Source organism: Triticum aestivum, chromosome 1B (assembly GCF_018294505.1).
Source record: "Triticum aestivum cultivar Chinese Spring chromosome 1B, IWGSC CS RefSeq v2.1, whole genome shotgun sequence".
NCBI lineage: Eukaryota > Viridiplantae > Streptophyta > Magnoliopsida > Poales > Poaceae > Triticum > Triticum aestivum.
Genome location: NC_057795.1, coordinates 98,552,075 through 98,574,281, shown reverse-complemented (window position 1 = coordinate 98,574,281; position 22,207 = coordinate 98,552,075). Strand labels below are relative to the sequence as shown.

Sequence of the window (22,207 nt, the reverse complement as noted above, 5' to 3'; positions counted from 1 at the left end):
CACCGGAGTCCAGCAGGCTGTCACGACAACTACACTGGATCGGTCCAACCTGGGCACCCTCTTTCGTGAGATCAAATACCTTCTCCAAATGGGTTTTATTGAGTGGAAAGTCACATACTGCCCACGCCTATGTAATGTTCCTGCCCAAGAACTAGCGGCTATTGGTAGGCGGGACGACAATGCCGGCCTCCATGTGTGGTCGGTAAACCTCCCTAAAGTTGTAACCGATGCGGTGACCGCCGATATGGCTGGTCCACGGTGATTTCTTGGAATGCAAGGCCGTTATGGGGCTATTTTTACACTTAATTCCTGAAATTCTTCGTCAGACCTTAGATCGAGCTTGACAGATACACTCTGACGAAACTGAGAAACGCGCAATGCTGTTAAACCTGAAGCTGAAACTGGGGCAAAGGTTTCGACAGCTGTGAATGAAACGGGAACGGGAAAGACGTCTCTGCCACGTTGACGAGGTCTTGTTGGGGTGGGGTCCGGGTGTCAGTGTGAGTGGGCATGATTATAAGCCTGGGTTTTGCTAATTTCTTAAATATGTGTACGCTCCATGGCATGGTTCAATACGATACTCTACCAAGGTAAGACAAGACGGAAGAAATTATCATTGTCAGTCCATGTATGTGACAGAAGATAAGCAAGGAAAAACTAGAAGGAAGAAAACAAAGTATATTCATTATGTCGTGAGAAGTGTGCATAAAGTATATTCAGCATTACAACAGGAGGTATTGCGTAGAAGAAACTTCCATACAGAGAGGAAAAAATCAGAAGAAACAGCATGGTTGGGAGTCTGCACTTGCACACATCGGACCATGATCTGAAGCGGAACAGACTATCATATCATCTTGCGCTCAATTAACTGGGCGCCTGGGCCTACCAAACCTACATGCTCACATACTAGAGCGGCACAGCCATTCTATAGCAAGCAGAATCACAAAAATCAGAGAATGCAATCGACACCAACACACATCACACATCTGAACTGCACCGAAGAAACCCCATCTATGAACACAACGCTTTCAAACATCACAAGGAGAGTAATCTACATAGGCTGATGCCATACATTCATTTCATTCCATCATGCATTCATTGAAACAACATTCACAAAATCCACTCATGTGCAAAGAGATCCCTGGTCTGGTTAAAGCCAAGAAAGTTATCATCCTCTATGCAAAGTGTTCCTAGGCCTGGTGTAAGCTAAAGGTACATTTCTTATCAACCGACTGTGTGTAGGTGTTCTTGTGTCTAGTTATAAGACGGGTTTCGTTTTAAGAACTCAGCACCGGGCAGACAGTAACCTATGGCTCAAAGCCATAAGCCCCATAACTCCCATGGGAAATGGGGCCTGAGTCGTAAAAGCCACCCCCCTGTATCTTTGCACGGTGCTTCTGTGCGCGACGAGCGGTAGGGCGGCGAATGGCGAGATGGTGTCCCTTTAGCTTCCGCGCAGCCTTAAATGGACGAATCATGCCTGGCTCTACTTGATACCTGTGGAAAAGAAATCAACAGTGAACTTTCACAAAAAAAAAATAGATTCGGAAATAAATGAACAGCACACCAGTCACATAAAGCAAAATGAACTTTACTCACCTTCCAAGAACTCCTCAACCTCAACAGGAAAGGCATTGATAATAAGCCGAGCAGCACACTTGTGCATAGCGTCTAAATCTGAAGACACAAAATAATTCAAGACAAGCCAAATTCAACAAAAATATACCATACACTGGAAAAAAAGTGACATTAAAAAGTTGAACAGGAAAAATACCAAATGGCTTGAAAGGTTTAACAACATGTCCAGTCCATGGGTAATTCTTAGTTGGGTTCTCAACAAACAAAAACTTCAAGGAACCACCTGCAAAAAAATTAAGCCACCACCACCAAAAAATTGAATATCAAATAAGTATGTAACAGCATAAGGACTCGGATATAATATGGAAAAACGCTCACTCCAATCCACATCAAGAAAATACACCGACGATCGGGTTGTGGTTGAATGTGTGCTAACAGGATCTTTGGAGTAAGAACCAACACCTTGAACCATTGCTGCCAAAGATCCAAAACGCAAAGGCAATTAAAGGCACAGATCAACTAATGTACCAACAACAAAAAGCAGCAGAAATAAACAGATCCGTGAAGGAAGGGGGAACGACAAGAAGGAGATGCGTTTACCTGCTGAGAGGAACCCAGGGAGGTGGACATCATCCGTTGTCTCTGATGAATCCACAAGGCCGTTGGTGAGGCCGGCCGCCTTGTCTGCAAAGGCAGAGGTAGACAGAACTGAGACCAGATCCCTAAAAGCAGATGAGGTAATTATGAACATTGATAAGAAATTTCTTTAAATTTGGTCAAAGTAGAGATAATTTGACTTCAGAAAAAAAAGAACGGGAGGGAGTACTATCATATAAAAAAAAGGAGCAACCACTGTAAAGAGAGCAGCATAACACAACAGATAGAAAATATTAAGTGTCATAGAAAAGGTTGGTAATTACTATAGGATAGTAGAACCTTATCTGACAAAAACTTACTAGGATAACATACATAGAAATTAATCACAATCATGAGATTATCTGGCATAGGTAAAAGGCGGATCTGATGCTTGAAGGGAAGGGAACTTTGGATAATTACCAGAGGTGATCTCACCAGATGGTGCCTCCATCTTCTCTGGTAAAGTGCCAGTGAAGCCGACCCCCCCCCCCCCCCCCCCCCCCCCCATCTGCAGAGGGAGAGGTTATTGTTAGATGTGCTGTTCTAAGAATAGATACAGAACTAGTTCAGTGCAAGATGATCAAAATACCCCATAGATGAACACAACTGATATACAGTACTACCAAAATGTACTAGAGAACAGCACCACTACAATACCAAGACAACATATGACTATATAAATATAATGCAACAATGTAACAACGATAAACAGAGATGCTAGTAAGCATTGGACTGAACAGTCATTTCGACATAAAAGCATTACAGTATTGACAGATATCTCTTTTGATATAAGCAAAAGGGTTAGGAATTACCATTGAGAACCTTCTGACCTATGTCAATAACCTTGTCACCCTTAAGGGACTCCTCTGATGAGTAAAGCAACAAGACAAACAATTAGTACATGTGTAGACACAAATGCATGTTGGTTTGCAAAATTGGATAGCATTTTAGTTAGAAGTCCAGCCACAAACAAGACTCACATAACCGTGGCGACCATGTCCCAAGCTCATTATCATCGCCTTGCCCGCGACGACCACGTTTCAAACTTGTTATTCTCGCTTCACATATGGCGACCATGCATGTCCCAAGCTCATTATCATCGCTTTGCCTGTGACGACCATGTTCCGAGCTTGCTATCCTCGGTTCGCACGTGGCGACCATGTCCCAAGCTCATTGCTCGGTTCGTCACGGTGAAGATATTGTCATCGGTCATTTCATTCATCTATGGCGGGCTTGGGTCGCTTTCGAGTGTTTAGGATGGTTTATGGCCGCGGGTGGCGAGTCCCCTGGCCGTCCGGTGAGCGGCCACGTGGCGGACAAGTGGCTAACGTTGACGGCGCTGTTCATGTTACGTTTTTCTTGCTAATAATGTGTCGAGTAGCGTTTTGTTTATATTTATAGCTTTTATAAAAGGTAGCGTTTGTCTACGTGTTTTATTTCTATGTATGTATGTATGTATGTATGTATGTATGACCTGGTTTGTCACGAGCCCGTTGAAATAGTGGTCTGCCGACCCTTTGTAAATCGGAGATGATGTTTGTTCTTATTTTTCGGTTGAAGAAGAGGAGCTTTGTTCGTGTTGAGAAAAGTTGTGCACTAGGAGAATTTTTTACTCCGAGGACTCGACCTACACATGAGAGCGATGCAGTCAAAGTGCACGCGTATATGCGATGCGTGTCCGCCAAACCTCCCGCATGCACCGAGCTAGACGTGCATGGCGCGCGCGTAGCCGGGCCCACAGTGACACCCGGCTCTCGGAGGTTAGTTTGGTCCAGTATAATTGTGGAGGTGGGCTCGACGACTTTTCTTCCTCGATCTAGCATACTCTGGGACGCTGGGGGAGACCCATTCACGGAATTGTTCACTGAAACGCGGGGCCAACTCGGCATCGAGCCCACATGTAAGTGGGTGACGTCTGACCTCGCCTTCCTACGACGAGTACCGGCGGCGCCGTGGCCTCGTGCTCTCGCGTGCCTGCGGCCGGGGCTCGCGCGGACTATTTTTGTTGTCCCGATTGAAGTACTCGCAAGTGGGCCGGGGCCGCAAGCTGAATAATCGCAGAGACAGACAAGGCAGTAGGCCATATTTGATTCAAAGGAATTCTATAGGATTCATAGAGGATTGAAATCGTTAGTAATTTTTTTATGTTGGCCCTTCGTTAATAGGATTTGATTTCATAGGAAAAATCTTTTGTGTTGCATGTTATAGAAAATCTAACACCCACGCTAACTTTTTTATTTACAATTTCTTCGTTTTTCATGTGGCATCAAACACTCATTACTAATCCTATATGATTCAAGTTGGCATGCCCTCGTACTCCGCCATGGTGAAGCCAGCTCCTTGCCGCCTCCTCCTCCTTCACGTGTTGCGACTCCTGCTCCGGCTGCTGCTGCTCCTCTTCCAGCTATGGTGAGGGAGGCAGATCTGCTACAAACCGAAAGACGCGCCTAGCCCGTTCTTGTAGAGAAACCGGACACACGGAGAGGATGGGAATGGATATGGGTAGGCCTGGGACACCGTATGGCTTAAATAGTCAGGCTCTGACCCTCTGGCAGCGAGCCGGAGGGGCGCCACATGACGTTCACACCCCCACCTGAGGAGACGCACACCAGATCGATGAGTTTCCGGGCGTTTACATGTGAAACCCGACTATCAGCCCGACGTGGCGGACGTACTCGGGCCGCCTCATATCCACCATACATTAAAATGGGTTGGATATAGGGAGTGCAAGTCAGCCTGAAAGTTTGAGGCTAATTTATGGCGTCCGGGTGGTTTGGTTTTTTTTACGGGCTGGCTGTCCGTGCTACACGGGACACAAATTCAATCCACAAACCTTTTTAGGGAAAACCCAGTCCATACGACGGCATGGTTCTTAAACTAGCTGCCATTCTGCCCAAAATGGTCATGGAGCTGGCATGTTATTTTTTATTTACAATGTAAAAAGGGAGCAGGAATTACCGTGAGAATCTACTACTCTGTTGCCTCCTGGACTAGCCGGCCAGTCTACCGCTACAGCAAAGCAGAGATGCCCGAGCAGCGCGCGTGGGGGAGGCAGCGCCCATACGTCTGCGTGCGCGGATTCCCTCGTCGCGCCGCTCGATCGGGCCAGTACTATCAGGCATCTCCAGCCGTTCGCCCTTCCTGGACGTTTAAAAGCGTCGCCTGGGGTAAGCCGGCGCAAAGAAAGGCCCTGGGGCGAGTCGTCGCCCAGCCGTCGGCCCCTAGGGCCGCCTCCAGGCGAGTGTTTTTTTTAAAAAAGGACGTTCGGCGAGGTTATGATAAAAGAGTAGTCAAATTTCGGCTAAACATGGCGAATTTCGGTCAAATTCGCGCATTTTCATTACATTAAGGTAATCTAAAAAAGAAAGGGGTTGAAGTCGTCGCCCATCGTCGTCGTCGTCCTTCTCCTCCTTGACGCGGACCCCCCGGCTGGACCCGACGTCGCCATGGTGGACTGGCGGCGGCGCGTCGTCGTCGTCGTCGCTGTCGCATAGGACGACGACCCCGTCTTCGTCGCGGCCGCGTCGGCGCTCCTCGAAGCGGCGCAGGGCGGCGCGCTGGCGCTACTTCGCCTTCTCCCGGCGCGCCTTCTCCATCGCAATGGAGTCCTGCCGCGCCCATTCTAGGGCCGCGTCGTCGTCGGCTAAACATGGCGAATTTCGGCCAAATTCGCGCATTTTCATTACATTAAGGTAATCTAAAAAAGAAAGGGGTTGAAGTCGTCGCCGCCATCGTCGTCGTCGGCCTTCTCCTCCTTGACGTGGACCCCCCGGCTGGACCCGACGTCGCCATGGTGGACTGGCGGCGGCGTGTCGTCGTCGTCGTCGCTGTCGCATAGGACGACGACCCCGTCTTCGTCGCGGCCGCGTCGGCGCTCCTCGAAGCGGCGCAGGGCGGCGCGCTGGCGCTCCTTCGCCTTCTGCCGGCGCGCCTTCTCCATCGCAATGGAGTCCTGCCGCGCCCATTCTAGGGCCGCGTCGTCGTCGGCGAACTCCGCCTTCACCGGCACCAGCCCCGGCTCCGTCACCGGCGCCAGCCCCGGCTCCGTCTTCACCGGCGCCAGCCCCGGCTCCGTCTTTGGCTTGACGAAGTGCGGAGGAGCCGACGAGGAGGAGGCGCGCCGGCCGCCCTCGTTGATGACGATGCCTGCGCTGCGAGTGCGTCGGCCGAGCGGCGACTCCGCCGCGGGCTCGGCCTTGACGCTGAGCAGGGCCGGAGTGCCGGAGGAGTGCGACGAGGATCGGGAGGAGGAAGAGGAGGAGGAGGACCCGAACCGCCTTGGCGCCCATGGCCCGACGTGTCGGAGCTGCGCCGGAGGGTACGCCAACGGCGGGTCGTTGCCGCCCTCGAGGTGCGTGAGCACGCCCTCGAGTGTGCGGCCGGGAACGCCCCACCAGAGGCGGCGCCCCTCGCTGTTCTGCCGCCCACCGACCACTGGCGCGCCATTGGTGGACGCCAATCGTTGCTGCTGGCGGCGCTCGAAATACGCCGCCCAGGCCGCGTGGTTGTCGGCGGCGTACTGGGGGAGGGAGCGTTGGGCGTCGGTGAGGGACGCGCGCGCGATCTCGACCTCCTCGGCGAAGTACCCTGGCTTCGCCACAGCGTCGGGCAACGGGGGAATGGGCACTCCCCCGGCGCTGAGTCTCCACCCCGATGGCCCGGCGCGCATGTCCGGCGACGCTGGGATGTTCGCCTGGAGCAGGAGCCAGGACTCCAGTTCGCGGAGCGAACGGCGGGCGAAGCCGTTGGCCGCCGCCTCATCTCCGGGGAAACGCTCTGCCATGACGACGGCGCTCGGGAGAGGCAGGGAGAGGGAGGGGCTGGACAGCGGCGAGGGGGCGGGCGGGCTGTGGGTACAGGAGAGTGGAGTGGATGCCGCTGGCTTTTATAACCGGGCCGCGCCCATGTGTACGCGTGCGAGGGAGGGGAGGCGTCGGCGCGCCGTCCCGTGAAGCGCCGCCCGTGAAGGAATCAATGGCAAGGCTGACCGGCGGCAGCCTTGCCATTGATTCCCCGCGGGAACCGAGGCCGTTGGGGGGAGGCGAGGCGCCGAGTCGCTGACGCGGCTGGCCCGCGACTTCTTCGCGCCAAAACAACTCGCCCCGGCACCCCCGGGCGCCCCCCAGCGTGCCGGGTTCGGGTTGGGTCCGCCGGCGCTGTTTTCGGCCCAAGCCGGCAAAAATCGGGCTCCTGGGGGCGCGACTGGGCTGTTTTTTCGGCGCCGGCGCGAAAAATCGCCTGGGGAGGCCTTCTTGGGGGCGCGGCTGGAGATGCCCTCACGCGCCAGTCGGCCAGTGTCACAACACGGGACCCACACAGCCGGTCAGCCTGATGGGCGAGAGAGAGAACCCGATGAAGCTCTCCTCGTGTGACGCATCCCCTTTTTCTTACCGTTGGTCGTTATTGGACGTGGACACTGAGGCCAACTCCACCGCGCGACCCTATCCCGTCCGCCCCGGTCCGTTTGGGGTAAAGGGACAAAGGAGGCGGCCCAGCGCGCGATGGCCCAGACCCATCCTGTCCGTTTTGTGTCCGGGCCGACCCATTTCGAGCGCAAACTTGCGCCGGGTTTGGGTCACGGCGGACACCAAATGGACGCGCGCCTCATCCGCTTCTGGGCCGCGTGGCAGGCGGCCACCTACCTCCCACCCGCCCACATCAATGCGCACAAGTGGGCGGCCCCACCTGTCATCCGCACGTCGAGCGGTCGCCGTCCTTCTTTAAGTGGGAAGCGTGGACGGGTCGTCGTCCACACTGCCCCACGCCACCCAGCGGCCTCCTCGAACCCCGACAGCGCTGAAACCCTAGCCCACCCACCTCCTCCTCAAGCTCGCCGCCCGCCCGCCTCGCCATGGGCTTCTGGAATGGCAAGGGCAAGCACGACCGCGAGGCCGGCTCCTCCTCGGGGCGCCGCCGCGGCTCCGTGAAGAAGGAGGAGCCCGCGTCTCCGCCACGTTCTGGCCGTCGAGCACCCGCGTCTCCGCCGCGCTCCTCCCGTCGAGCCCCCGCACCGGCCCCCTTCACCATTGCCCCTCGGCCCTCCGGCAAGCGTGCCCGGCAGTACATCTGCGCGGACGTGTGCCGGAGGTACTGGGAGACGAGGACACCGGTCCCGTGGAGTGAGTCAGACCCCAGGCGGGTCTGACATGGATTCAAGGTGGAAATCGAGCACAAGATTGGAGAAAAGAAAACAAGAATAGGAAGAACACGAAGAAACTCGAGTATACTGTGTATATGTAGGAATATATTGATATATAATATATAAACCAATATTTGACAGAATGATTCAATGATACAATCCATCCGGCTACAGGTCCTTATATAGGCTAAGGGATTACAAAAAGTAACTTAGAAGCAAAGGAAAAATAATAATAGCAAAAGGGGGAACCACTGACAGCCGTAGATCTTATCTCATCTTAGCCATCCAAACCTCTCACTTATCCTCTACCCCTAATACCTGACAAGCCGGGCTTCCAGATCCTCGTCTAGCTTCCAGATTATGCGGTCCTTCGACGTGCCGCTGGAGGCTGACCTCCACAGCATGCAAGAATTGGAGCAGGTTCGAACCGATCTGCCGCTCTGATTCGATTATTGCCACAGGTTGGCCGCTCCGAGGCTACGATTCTGTTTCTTACAAGTATCATCGCAGCTTGAACTTCTAGCCCTTGCGGTAGCGCCCCGGGGCGGCGCTGCTGAAGTAGGCCCGCCCGGGCTTGGTGAGGTTGAAGATGGAGTTGCCGTCCTCCAGCTTGAGCAGCGGGTCGGACACGTCGCAGGCGGCGAAGGCCTTGGCGGTGAGCTGCACGGCGCTGTCCTGGCTGGGCGGGTAGAGGAAGAAGAGGGCGTCGCCGAGCTTGACGGGGACTGACTTGGCCCACCGCACGTACACGTTCGGCTTGCTGGACGGCGGCACCCCCCACGCGTCCGGCCCGCCCACCTTGTACTGAGCGGCGGCGCACCCGTCCATGGAGGTCATGGAGATGCACAGCAGCAGCGCCAGAGCCGCTAGAGTCGCCATTCCCACCGGCGCCGCCAAGTTGAGCGCTTCGTATCGTTGTCTCCTGCGCGCATCCGTCCACTTCTTCGTTTCCCAGCTGAGCTAAGTAACACCCGCTCCCTCCCTGCTGTTTCTCGCGTGCTCTCATTTCGCTAGGAGTCACCTACATCATGCCATCTGAATCTTGGGTTCTGAACTTCTGATCCAAGTTTCCCTGAGCAACATGAACGACATATAACATCTGAATCTTGGGCTGTCAGGTTGTATAATTCTAGCATTCTTCACCTCCCGCTTACAACCAAGTAAATTTTGACAACAAATTCACTTCTGCACTAGTAGAGTATACTGGATAGGGATGAATAAAGTCACTGCAGTCTTGAGCTTATTATAACTTGTCAGTTCAGACTTCAGACAGAACCCGGGTCTAGCTTTAGCCTGAAACTTGGTGAAATACCAACAACTTCACAATCATGTGTCACCAACCAAGTTTACCAGCTACCAATTCTCTATGGTGAGCTAAAAAAACACTCCACAGAACTCGTATATTCTGCTCTTCTTTACCTTCCTATTTCAACCAAGTACTAGATGAACCGATTGAAGCCTTGCTCGTTGATCAAAATCGCAGCTTTTGGCCCAGCTGGGTCTGTACAAGAGCAAGGAGGAGGCCGCCAGGCAAGAAGAGGTGCTGGGGAAGCTTGAAAAGGTGGCTGTTTCCTCCTGCCATATGCGAGTTGGCGTTACCTTTTGGTAATTTATCGTCTGGTGAACAATATGCATGTTTGAAATGCAGATTGTGAAAGAGTGGGTCAAGGAGTTGGCTATTCAGAGAGGCCAAGTCAACGCAAATGCCGTGCTTTTCACCTTCGGGTCATACCATCTAGGGGTAATGTACATGCTTTGCGTTGCTTATTTTGGAATCAGCGCTGTTCTAGAGAATAGGTAACATATTTGAGCATGTGTTTGTTTAGCTGCACTAAAATAGGCTTCCGGTTATTAACTTAATATTACCAAACAGAGTATTAGTGTTCTTAGAGATAAAGACACCAGGATATGGAAATGCCACACACCCTTAATTTGATTCTTAACAACTGTTGAATTGTATGCCAACTGGCTCAACTGCATCTGGCTGAACTATTCCTGTTTTCCGTCTATGTCGTTGCTTGTGTTCTAGTACTTTTTTCAGATACTCTGTTTTCAGTTCTCGCAGTCATAGATATAGAGCACCACGTTGATTGGTGAACATCATAGACTCTGGAATCAGTCCTGCTTTAAAGGGTATTTTACCTATCACAGCATATGTTTGTTTAGCTGCATTAAAGAACAGGCTTCGACTTAGTAAGTAACCCTTTTTTTTGCTGATACTTGTTTGAGATTGCTTGCTGGTGAGTTAGTAACTTAGTATAACCACAATACGACAAAGAGTATGTGCTCCTTAGAAGAAGAAAAAAAGACACCATGGTATGGGAATGCTAAACACATCGTATGACCACTTCTAAAGCATATGAGCTCAAATGCATCAGCTAAATTATTCCTTTTTTTCTATGTTGTTGCATAGAATTGGGTGTTCTCCTTTTTCTTATACTTGAGCATGTTTATGTTTGCCCTACTCATGAATTGTTAGTTCTTTCAATTCTAGCCCTCCTATCTTTAATTCCTGGCTGCTGGACTACCTGCAGGACAACGAGTTCATCTGCGGCAGCTATCGCTGTGAGTAGTCCGTCTGTGACGCGCTCCGCAGTGTCTTCGCCGGGCACAACGAGATCCTCAACGTCTGGAAGTAAGTCGCCGGCCATCTGTTTCCTGATGAATTTTCTTTCTAGCTCAATGTGATCCGATCTGACTAGTACGTTCAGATTTTCTCTTGTTTTCTTTTCAAATAGTACTAGTAGCCTATATTCTAGTTGTGCGACTACCTGTAGCCACTTGAACCGATGAGAATTCTTCAAGCGTACCTATAGCCACTTGAACAGATGTCTATCTCAGATCTGCTCATATAAAAAATCCAAGTGGAGTAGTATACTGGTAGTATAGTATAATAATATTATCAAAAGGTAAATGCCCTGATTATTTAGCTCTGTGAGATAAATACTCGTCGAAAGTGGGCTCCTATCAAAATTCATTTCCATTATAATCTTACTCATACAATATTCACACCATGTAATTCTAGAAATATATGCTCATATCTAGTTCTGCATAAAAAAACAGTATTGACATGTTATAAATAGTTTGTTTGTCTTTCTGTTTATTTTGTTACATTTTGCAGGGATAAAGTGAAGAAAAAGAAGAAAAGATTACTAGAAGATTACTTTTAGGATTTTCTTTTATTTCCTTGCAATTTTCCTTTTATTGGATACTTGTAAAGACATTGTAATATTCTTACTATAATAAAAATTATGATTCTATTTCATTTTTTGTTTTTAAATTATTTTTCCTTATAGGTTGTTTTCTGTAAATTTGGATTTTTTTGTTTTCCAAATACATTACTAGTGGCGCATTTAAGCCCTTATTAGTGGCGCACCTTCCTTTATTACTAGTGGCGCACCTATAAGGCTATTAGTGGCATACTTGGAGGCAATACCAGTGGTGCGCCACTGGTATTTGGATTGCCAATGGCGCATCAAAGGTGTGCCATTACTAACAATTACTAGTGGTGTGTTAATAGTGGCGCACCTATAGTGCACCATTAATAGCAAAAACTGGTGCGCCACTAATAGCATTTTTTCTAGTAGTGAAGGGGCAATATAAAGTGACGTTCTTTTGCATTAAGATTTTGTGCATCAACCCTAAACGCACATGACAACCTCTGCTTCCCTCTGCGAAGGGCCTATGTTTTACTTTTGTTTTATTTTAATGCTTGAGTCAAGGTGATATTCACCTCTGCCTTTTTAATTTTATCCTTTGGCAAGCTCCTCGTGTTTGGAAGATCATGATACATATATCCAATTGGATGTAAGTTGGCATAGGCTATTATTGTTGACATCACCTAAAGGTGAATATGTTGGGAGGCAACACAATAAGCCCCTATCTTTCTCAGTGTCCTGCTGAAACTCTATAACCACAAGTATTGCGTGAGTGTTAACAATTATAGGGGACTACGAGATAGTTGAGTATGTGAGCTTGCTGAAAAGCTCTATTATTGACTATTTGTGATGTTACGATAAATTGCAATTGCTTCAATGACTCAGATTATAGTTTGTTAGTTCCCAATGAAGTTTTTGAACCATACTTGACATTGTGAATTGCTTATTACTTGAACATAGGAAATCATATGACAAAATCCATATATGTTGCTGTTATTAGAATGATCATGATGACCACATGTCCGTATTTTATTTTTATCGACACCTCTATCTCTAAACATGTGGACATATTTTTCGATTTCGGCTTCCGCTTGAGGACAAGCAAGGTCTAAGCTTGGGGGAGTTGATACGTCCATTTTGCATCATGCTTTTATATCAATATTTATTGCATTATGGGCTATTATTACACATTATATCTCAATACTTATGGCTATTCTCTCTTATTTTACAAGGTTTACCATGAAGAGGGGGGATGCCGGCAGCTGGAATTCTGGCTGGAAAAGGAGCAAATGTTGGAAACCTATTCTGCACAACTCCAAAAGATCTGAGACTCCACGAAACAACTTTTTGGATTTAATAAGAATTTATGGGCAAAAGAAATAGGCCAGGGGACCCACACCCTGTCCAGGAGACAGGGGGCGCGCCCCCCTGTAGGGCGCGGCCCCCTATCTCTTGGGCCCCCTGGTGGGCTTCTGGCGTCCATCTTCTGCTATATGAAGGGTGTTGTCCTGGAAAAAATCATGGGCAAGCTTACGGGACGAAACTCGGCTGCCATGAGGCGGAATCAATCAAGGGCTCTAGCGGAGCTGTTCTGCCGGGGACACTTCCCTCCGGGAGGGGGAAATCATCACCAACGTCATCACCAATGATCCTCTCATCGGGAGGGGGTCAATCTCCATCAACATCTTCACCATCACCATCTCCTCTCAAAACCCTAGTTCATCTCTTGTATCCAATCTTGTATCAAAACCACAAATTGGTACCTGTGGTTTGCTAGTAGTGTTGATTACTCCTTGTAGTTGATGCTATTTGGTTTACTTGGTGGAAGATCATATGTTCAGATCCTTTATGCATATTATTACTCCTCTGTATGAACATGAATATGCTTTGGGAGTAGTTACGTTTGTTCCTGAGGACATGGGTGAAGTCTTGCTATTAGTAGTCATGTGAATTTGGTATTCGTTCGATATTATGATGAGATGTATGTTGTCTTTCCTCTAGTGGTGTTGTGTGAACGTCGACTACATGACACTTCACCATTATTTGGACCTAGAGGAAGGCATAGGGAAGTAATAAGTAGATGATGGGTTGTTAGAGTGACAGAAGCTTAAACCCTAGTTTATGCGTTGCTTTGTTAGGGGTTGATATGGACCCATATGTTTAATGCTGTGGTTAGGTTTACCTTAATACTCCTTTTTGTAGTTGCGGATGCTTGCAATAGGGGTTAATCATAAGTGGGATGCTTGTCCATGTTAGGGCAGTACTCAAGTGCCGGTCCAGCCACATATCAAATTATCAAAGTACCGAACGCGAATCTTATGAACGTGATGAAAACTAGCTTGACGATAATTCCCAATGTGTCCTCGGGAGCTCCTTCTTCATTATTAGAATTTGTCCAGGCTTATACTTTGCTACATAAAGGATTGGGCCACCTTGCTGCACTTTATTTACTTTCTTTACTTTTTGCTCGTTACTATTTATCTTATCACAAAACTATCTATCACCTACTATTTCAGTGCTTGTAGAGAAAACCTTACTGAAAACCGCTTATCATTTCCTTCTGCTCCTCGTTGGGTTCGACACTCTTACTTATCGAAAGGACTACGATAGATCCCCTATACTTGTGGGTCATCAGCCCTGCTAATTGGATCAAGTGGCTTTTCTTGGCCGAGTACTGGTACAACAGAACCTTTCACTCTGCTTTGGGAGAAACTCCCTATGAAGTGATCTACGGGATTCTGCCAAGGGAATTTGGTGTTGCACAAGTGGAGAGCTCATCAATTCCAGATCTGGAAGCATGGCTTAATGAAAGGAAGATCATGCACGAACTGCTACAACAACAACCAAAACAAGCACAAGACAGAATGAAGAGGCAAACCAACAAGCACCAGACAAAGTGTGAGTTTGTAGTGGGGGACATGGTATACCTCCGACTGCAGCCCTTCATACAAACATCAGTAGCTCAATGACCATACCAGAAGCTGGCATTCCGGTATTATGGACCTTACACAATCGAGGCTCGGGTGGGGGCAGTGGCCTGCAAACTGAAACCGTCTGAATCCAGTAAGATACACCCGGTCATGAATATCTCTCAGCTTAAGAAACCAATTGGTCCAGAAATCACAGCAGAGGAGCAGCTTCCCCCGGGTAACTCAATGCGGGAAGCTAATCATGTCCCAATGCAGGTTTTGGCGGCTCGAATGGTCAATGCCCAACAAGCATCGGTGTCGCGTCTCCTGCTACATTGGCGGGATCTGCCGCGATCGCTGGCAACCTGGGAAGATCCCCAACTACTCCAAGCCCACTTCCTGACTACTCTGGCTTGGGGGCAAGCCATTTTCAAAGGAGGGGAGAATGTCACGACTGACAAGGTGGCTCCACCAAAGGGGACGGCGTCCTGCAAGCGGGCCCAGACGGCAGCATCCTCAGTGGAGAGTGGCTAGGTGTTTCAGGGTGTGGCTAAACCCACATCGTGTGTGTGGCTGCAGCCAACTGTGGCGTGGGGATGTTATATGCGTGTGTGGAGATTAGAGAGGGCATCAAATATTATTGTAAGACAAAGGCACGAGTGGAGCTGATCTCCATCCGCTCTTCCAATCCCTTTGGTAGATCGGGCTCGTTACAATGCCCCGGCCACCTCCTGCTTGCCGCCTCCCCCTAGACGGCCTAGATTCACCACGATACCCCCTGGACCCCTCTCACTCCTCCCCGTGCTTTCCTCCCTCCTATGCTCCCTCCCCTCTCTCTGTTCGTGGGCGCCCAAGAACACCGACGAGCACCACCGCGTCCACCGCCTCCCCTTCGCTTCTCCGACCGGTCCATGAGCTCAGCCGTTGACCGCTATGTTGTCTCCGCCAATCCACGCGACCGGAAGGCCCTCGGAGTGTCGTCCCCAAGATCTTCTTCCTCCTCGGCCGCCGAAGATCGACCTCGCCGTTCCACCTGCACCGGACCTTCCCCGAGCCTGCTTCGACGCCCCTGCACGTGCCATGAGCACCCGCGTCTTTCCCCTCTCTCCCCCAGTCTAACTCATCCCCTAGCTAGGTCCACAATCGGACCCGAGAGCTCCACCCCGCCAGCCATGTTGCCGCTGTGGCTAGAGCAAGTGTAGCTCATGCTGGGCGCGTCAACGTGCTCACTGGATCCCTAGGAGCACGTAGCATCCCCCAGTTCCTCCCCTAGCGCACCATAGCGTCGAACTCATCGACATCCGAGCTCCGGCCGCCGCAAAGCTCGTCGCCGGTGCCTCTGCAGGCCACCCCAACTCCAGCCGTCACCACCACTGGATGCGCCCCTCCGCCAGCTCCCCTTTGATTCTCCCCGTGAGCCAAATCAGCCCTTGTAGCAAAATCCCGATGCCCTTCGCCGCGGATTTGGTCACCAGCGTTTACACGCCGGTGGTGATAACGTGGCATTGTCATTACGGCCTAATCATGTTTAGTTTAATTAGCTCAGCCAATGACATTAGGGACCCACTGACTAAATAACCTCGGGTTAAATTTAGATTAGATTTAATCAAACATGGGGGACCCACATGCTAGCATTGACTTTGCTGACGTGGTTGTTGACCGAACCTGTCCGTGACACTAATGACACTGGGTCACTAACAAGTGGGCCCCACAGGTCAGGTTTGACCTGGACCGACCAGTTGATTTGCTGAGGTGGTGCTGATGTCGCTTTGACGTCATAAAGCCTTATCAGGAATTCAAATAAATCAAAATGATTTATTTATTTCCAGAAAATGTCCAAAACTTCTAAAATCATATAAAATAAACCGTAGCTCAGAATGAAATAATTTATATATGAAAAATTATCAGAAAAATCCAATCTACCCATCTGTACCATTTTCATGCATGTTAGAACAACTTTTGGCTACTGTTTAGGACAAATCAAATGAATGGCATTTAAATAATCACATTTGAAGTTTGAATTTGAACCTTGGGTTCAAACCAACTCCATTTAAATCGTTGCTAGCTGCATTAGGCAAAATCATTGTTGGGAACCCAGTAATTTCAAATTTTTCCTATGATCACGCAAGATCTATCTAGGTTATGCATAGCAACGAGAGGGAAGAGTGTGTCTACGTACCCTCATAGACCGAAAGCGGAAGCGTTAAGTAACGCGGTTGATGTAGTCGAACGTCTTCGTGATTCAACCGATCAAGTACCAAACACACGACACCTCTACGATCTGCACACGTTCAGCTCAGTGACGTCCCTCGAACTCTAGATTCAGTTGAGGCTGAGGGAGAGTTCCGTCAGCACGACGGCGTGGTGACGGTGATGATGAATTTACCGGCGCAGGGCTTCGCCTAAGCACTACCACGATATGACCGAGGTGGAATACTGTGGATGGGGGCACCGCACACGGCTAAAAGATCAACTTGTGTCTATGGGGTGCCCCCCTCCCCGTATATAAAGGAGGAGAGGAGGGGGTCGGCCGGCCACAAGGGGCGCGCCCAAAGGGGGGACTCCTACTCCAAGTAGGAGTAGGTTCCCCCCTTTCCTAGTCCAACTGGGAGGAGAAGGAAGGAGGGGAAGGAGAGAAGGAAAGGGGGCCCGGCCCCCCTAGTCCAATTTGGTTTGGGCTAGGGGGAGGGGGCGCCACACCTTGGCCTGCCTCCTCTCTTCCACCACTTGGTCCATGAGGCCCAATAACCCCCCGGGGGGTTCCGGTAACCCCCGGTACGCTGGTTTTATCCGAAACTTCTCCGGAACACTTCTGGTGTCAGAATAAAGCTGTCCAATATATCAATCTTTATGTCTCGACCATTTTGAGATTCCTCATCATGTCCCTGATCTCATCCGGGACTCCGAACAACCTTTGGTACATCAAATCACATAAACTCATAATAGCAATCATCATCGAACTTTAAGCGTGCGGACCCTACGGGTTCGAGAACTATGTAATGACCAAGACACATCTCTAGTCAATAACCAATAGCGGAACCTGGATGCTCATATTGGTTCCTACATATTCTACGAAGATCTTTATCTGTCAAACTGCATAACAACGTACGTTGTTCCCTTTGTCATCGTTATGTTACTTGCCCGAGATTCGATCATCATTATCATCATACCTAGTTCAATCTCGTTACCGGCAAGTCTCTTTACTCGTTCCGTATACTTCATCCCATAACTAACTCATTAGTCACAATGCTTGCAAGGCTTATAGTGATGATTATTACCGAGAGGGCCCAGAGATACCTCTCCGAAACACGGAGTGACAAATCGTAATCTTGATCTATGCCAACCCAACAAACACCTTCAGGGACACCTGTAGAGCACCTTTATAATCACCCAATTACATTGTGACATTTGGTAGCACACAAAGCTTTCCTCCGGTATTTGGGAGTTGCATAATCTCATAGTCTGAGGAGATGTATAAGTCATGAGGAGAGAAGTAGCAACGAAACTGTAATGATCATAATGCTAAGCTAACGGATGGGTCATGTCCATCACATCATTCTCCTAATGATGTGATCCCGTCCATCAAATGACAACACATGTCTATGGTTAGGAAACATAACCATCTTTGATTAACGAGCTAGTCAAGTAGAGGCATACTAGGGACAAGATGTTTTGTCTATGTATTCACACACGTACTAAGTTTCCGGTTAATACAATTCTAGCATGAATAATAAACATTTATCATAAAATAAGGAAATAAATAAGAACTTTATTATTGCCTCTAGGGCATATTTCCTTTAGTCTCCCACTTGCAATAGAGTCAATAATCTAGATTACAAAGTAATGATTCTAACACCCATGGAGCTTTGGTGCTGATCATATTTTGCTCGTGGAAGAGGCTTAGTCATTGGGTCTGCAACATTCAGATCCGTGTGTATCTTGCAAATCTCTATGTACCCCTCCGACACTTGATGACGGATGGAATTGAAGCGTCTCTTGATGTGCTTGGTTCTCTTGTGAAATCTAGATTCCTTTGCCAAAGCAATTGCACCAGTATTGTCACAAAAGATTTTCATTGGACCCGATGCACTAGGTATGACACCTAGATCAGATATGAACTCCTTCATTTGCTGCTTCTGAAGCAGCAATGTACTCCACTTCACACGTAGATCTCACCACGACGCTTTGGTTGGAACTGCACCAACTGACAGCTCCTCCATTCAATAAAAATACGTATCCCGGTTTGTGACTTAGAGTCATCCGGATCAATGTCAAAGCTGGCATCGACGTAATCGTTTACGACAAGCTCTTTTTCACCTCCATAAACGAGAAACATATCCATAGTCCTTTTCAGGTATTTCAGGATGTTCTTGACCGCTGTCTAGTGTTCCACTCCGAGATTACTTTGGTACCTCACTGCTATGCTTATAGCAAGGCACACACCAGGTCTGGTACACATCATTGCATACATGAAAGAACCTATGGCTGAAGCATAGGGAATGACCTTCATTTTCTCTCTGTCTTTTGCAGTGGTCGGGCATTGAGTCTGACTCAACTTCACACCTTGTAACACGGGCAAGAACCCTTTCTTTGACTGATCCATTTTGAACTTCTTCAAAACTTTATCAAGGTATGTGCTTTGTGAAAGTCCTATTAAGCTTCTTGATCTGTCTCTATAGATCTTGATGCCCAATATGTAAGCAACTTCTCCGAGGTCTTCCATACAAAAACTCTTATTCAGGTATCCCTTTATGCTATCCAGAAATTCTATATCATTTCCAATCAACAATATGTCATCCACATATAATATCACAAATGCTACAGAGCTCCCACTCACTTTCTTGTAAATAAAGGCTTCTCCAAAAGTCTATATAAAACCATATGCTTTGATCACACTGTCAAAATGTTTATTCCAACTCCGAGAGGTTTGCAGCAGTTCATAAATGGATCGCTGGAGCTTGCACACTTTGTTAGCACCCTTTGGATCGACAAAACCTTCTGGTTGCATGATGACCCACAAGTATAGGGGATCTATCATAGTCCTTTTGATAAGTAAGAGTGTCAAACCCAATGAGGAGCAGAAGGAAATGATCAGTGGTTTTCAATAAGGTTTTCTCTGCAAGCACTGAAATAGTAGGTGATAGATAGTTTTGTGATAAGATAAATAGTAACGAGCAAAAAGTAAATAAAGTAAATAATGTGCAGCAAGGTGGCCCAATCCGTTATGTAGCAAAGGATAAGCCTGGACAAATTCTAATAATGAAGAAGGAGCTCCCGAGGACACATTGGGAATTATCGTCAAGCTAGTTTTCATCACATTCATAAGATTCACGTTCGGTACTTTGATAATTTGATATGTGGGTGGACCGGCACTTGGTTACTGCCCTAACATGGACAAGCATCCCACTTATGATTAACCCATATTGCAAGAATCCGCAACTACAAAAAGGAGTATTAAGGTAAACCTAACCACAGCATTAAACATATGGGTCCATATCAACCCCTAACGAAGCAACGCATAAACAAGGGTTTAAGCTTCTGTCACTCTAGCAACCCATCATCTACTTATTACTTCCCTATGCCTTCCTGTAGGCCCAAATAATGGTGAAGTGTCATGTAGTCGACGTTCACATAACACCACTAGAGGAAAGACAACATACATCTCATCAAAATATCGAACGAATACCAAATTCACATGACTACTAATAGCAAGACTGCACCCATGTCCTCAGAACCAAACGTAACTACTCACAAAGCATATTCATGTTCATAATAAGAGGGGTAATAATATGCATAAAGGATCTGAACATATGCTCTTCCACAAAGTAAACCAAATAGCATCAACTACAAGGAGTAATCAACACTACTAGCAACCCACAGGTACCAACTTGTGGTTTTGATACAAGATTGGATACAAGATATGAACTAGGGTTTTGAGAGGATATGGTGCTGGTGAAGATGTTGATGGATATTGACCCCCTCCCGATGAGAGGATCATTGGTGATGACGTTGGTGATGATTTCCCCCTCCCGGAGGGAAGTGTCCCCGGCATAACAGCTCTGCCAGAGCCCTAGATTGATTCCGCCAAGGTTCCGCCTCGTGGCGGTGGAGTTTCATCCCGTAAGCTTGCCCACGATTTTTTCTAGGACAAAACCCTTCATATAGCAGAAGATGGACGCCGGAAGCCCACAAGGGGGCCCAGGAGATAGGGGGCCGCGCCCTACAGGGGGGCGCCCCCTGTCTCCTGGACAGGGTGTGGCCCCCCTGGCCTATTTCTTTTGCCCATAAATTCTTATTAAATCCAAAAAGTTGTTTTGTGGAGTCTCAGGTCTTTTGGAGTTGTGTAGAATACGTTTCCAACATTTGCTCCTTTTCCAGCCAGAATTCCAGCTGCCGGCATCCCCCTCTTCATGGTAAACCTTGTAAAATAAGAGAGAATAGCCATAAGTATTGAGATATAATGTGTAATAACAGCCCATAATGCAATAAATATTGATATAAAAGCATGATGCAAAATGGACGTATCAACTCCCCCAAGCTTAGACCTCGCTTGTCCTCAAGCGGAAGCCGAAATCAAAAAATATGTCCACATGTTTAGAGATAGAGGTGTCGATAAAAATAAAATACGGACATGAGGGCATCATGATCATTCTAATAACAGCAACATATATGGATTTTGTCATATGATTTCCTATGTTCAAGTAATAAGCAATTCACAATGTCAAGTATGGTTCAAAAACTTCATTGGGAACTAACAAACTATAATCTCAGTCATTGAAGCAATTGCAATTTATCGTAACATCAGAAAGAGTCAATAATAGAGCTTTTCAGCAAGCTCACATACTCAACTATCTCGTAGTCCCCTATAATTGTTAACACTCACGCAATACTTGTGGTTATAGAGTTTCAGCTAGACACTGAGAAAGATAGGGGCTTATTGTGTTGCCTCCCAACATATTCACCTTTAGGTGATGTCAACAATAATAGCCTATGCCAACTTACATCCAATTGGATATATGTATCATGATCTTTCAAACACGAGGAGCTTGCCAAAGGATAAAAATGAAAAAGGGAAAGGTGAGGATCACCTTGACTCAAGCATAAAGTAAAACATAAAGTAAAAGATAGGCCCTTCGCAGAGGGAAGCAGAGGTTGTCATGCGCGTTTAGGGTTGATGCACAAAATCTTAATGCAAAAGAACGTCACTTTATATTGCCCCTTGTATGTGGACCTTTATTATGCAATCCGTCGCTTTTATTACTTCCACAACAAGTTCGTACAAAGCTTATTTTCTCTGCACTAATAAGTCATACATATTTAGAGAGCAATTTTTATTGCTTGCACCGATGACAACTTACTTGAAGGATCTTACTCAATCCATAGGTAGGTATGGTGGACTCTCATGGCAAAACTGGGTTTAAGGATATTTGGAAGCACAAGTAGTATCTCTACTTGGTGCAAGGAATTTGGCTAGCATGAGGGGGAAAGGCAAGCTCAACATGTTTGGAAGGTCAATGACAATATACTTTAACTGAGATGTCGGAAAACATAAACCATTACGTTGTCTTCCTTGTCCAACGTCAACTCTTTTAGCATGTCATACTTAATGAGTGCTTCACAATCATAAAAGATGTCCAAGATAATATATTTATATGTGAACCCCTCTTTCCTTATCACTTCCTATTAATTGCAACGATGACCAAGGCTACGTTCATCAACTCTCAACAATTTTTATGCCTCATACTTTCTATGTGTGAAGTTATCACTATCCATAAGATCAATATGAA

At 47.8% G+C, this 22,207-nt stretch overlaps 2 protein-coding genes across 2 annotated transcripts in view; both read right to left on the bottom strand.

Annotated features, from left to right (window-relative positions):
- Positions 1 to 1,052: 1,052 nt before the first annotated feature.
- On the bottom strand, positions 1,053 to 3,192 carry LOC123087482 (uncharacterized). The gene is made up of 7 exons (XM_044509501.1): positions 3,025 to 3,192; positions 2,635 to 2,701; positions 2,179 to 2,262; positions 1,957 to 2,052; positions 1,775 to 1,861; positions 1,598 to 1,677; positions 1,053 to 1,496 (listed from the first exon to the last, which is right to left on the bottom strand). The coding sequence occupies exons 2-7, from the start codon at positions 2,663 to 2,665 to the stop codon at positions 1,308 to 1,310; spliced, it is 567 nt and encodes a 188-aa protein (XP_044365436.1). The 5' UTR covers positions 2,666 to 2,701; positions 3,025 to 3,192; the 3' UTR covers positions 1,053 to 1,307.
- Positions 3,193 to 8,864: 5,672 nt separating this feature from the next.
- Positions 8,865 to 22,207, bottom strand: part of LOC123077430 (mavicyanin) — a 72,011-nt gene continuing 58,668 nt past the window's right edge. Inside the window, exon 2 of the mRNA XM_044499713.1 lies at positions 8,865 to 9,275. Within this exon, the coding sequence (XP_044355648.1) occupies positions 8,873 to 9,275 (403 nt within the window). The 3' untranslated portion in view covers positions 8,865 to 8,872. The remainder of the gene's footprint in view (positions 9,276 to 22,207) is intronic.

What these genes read in the sequence shown, in the direction of transcription:
- LOC123087482 (XM_044509501.1), bottom strand. Translation starts at nt 2,665, where the DNA reads ATGGAGGCACCATCTGGTGAGATCACCTCTG. An exon ending in TTTTCTTGATGTGGATTGGA is followed by an intron (nt 1,862 to 1,956) that starts GTGAGCGTTTTT and finishes ATTTTTTTGCAG; the next exon opens with GTGGTTCCTTGAAGTTTTTG. An exon ending in TAAACCTTTCAAGCCATTTG is followed by an intron (nt 1,678 to 1,774) that starts GTATTTTTCCTG and finishes TTGTGTCTTCAG; the next exon opens with ATTTAGACGCTATGCACAAG.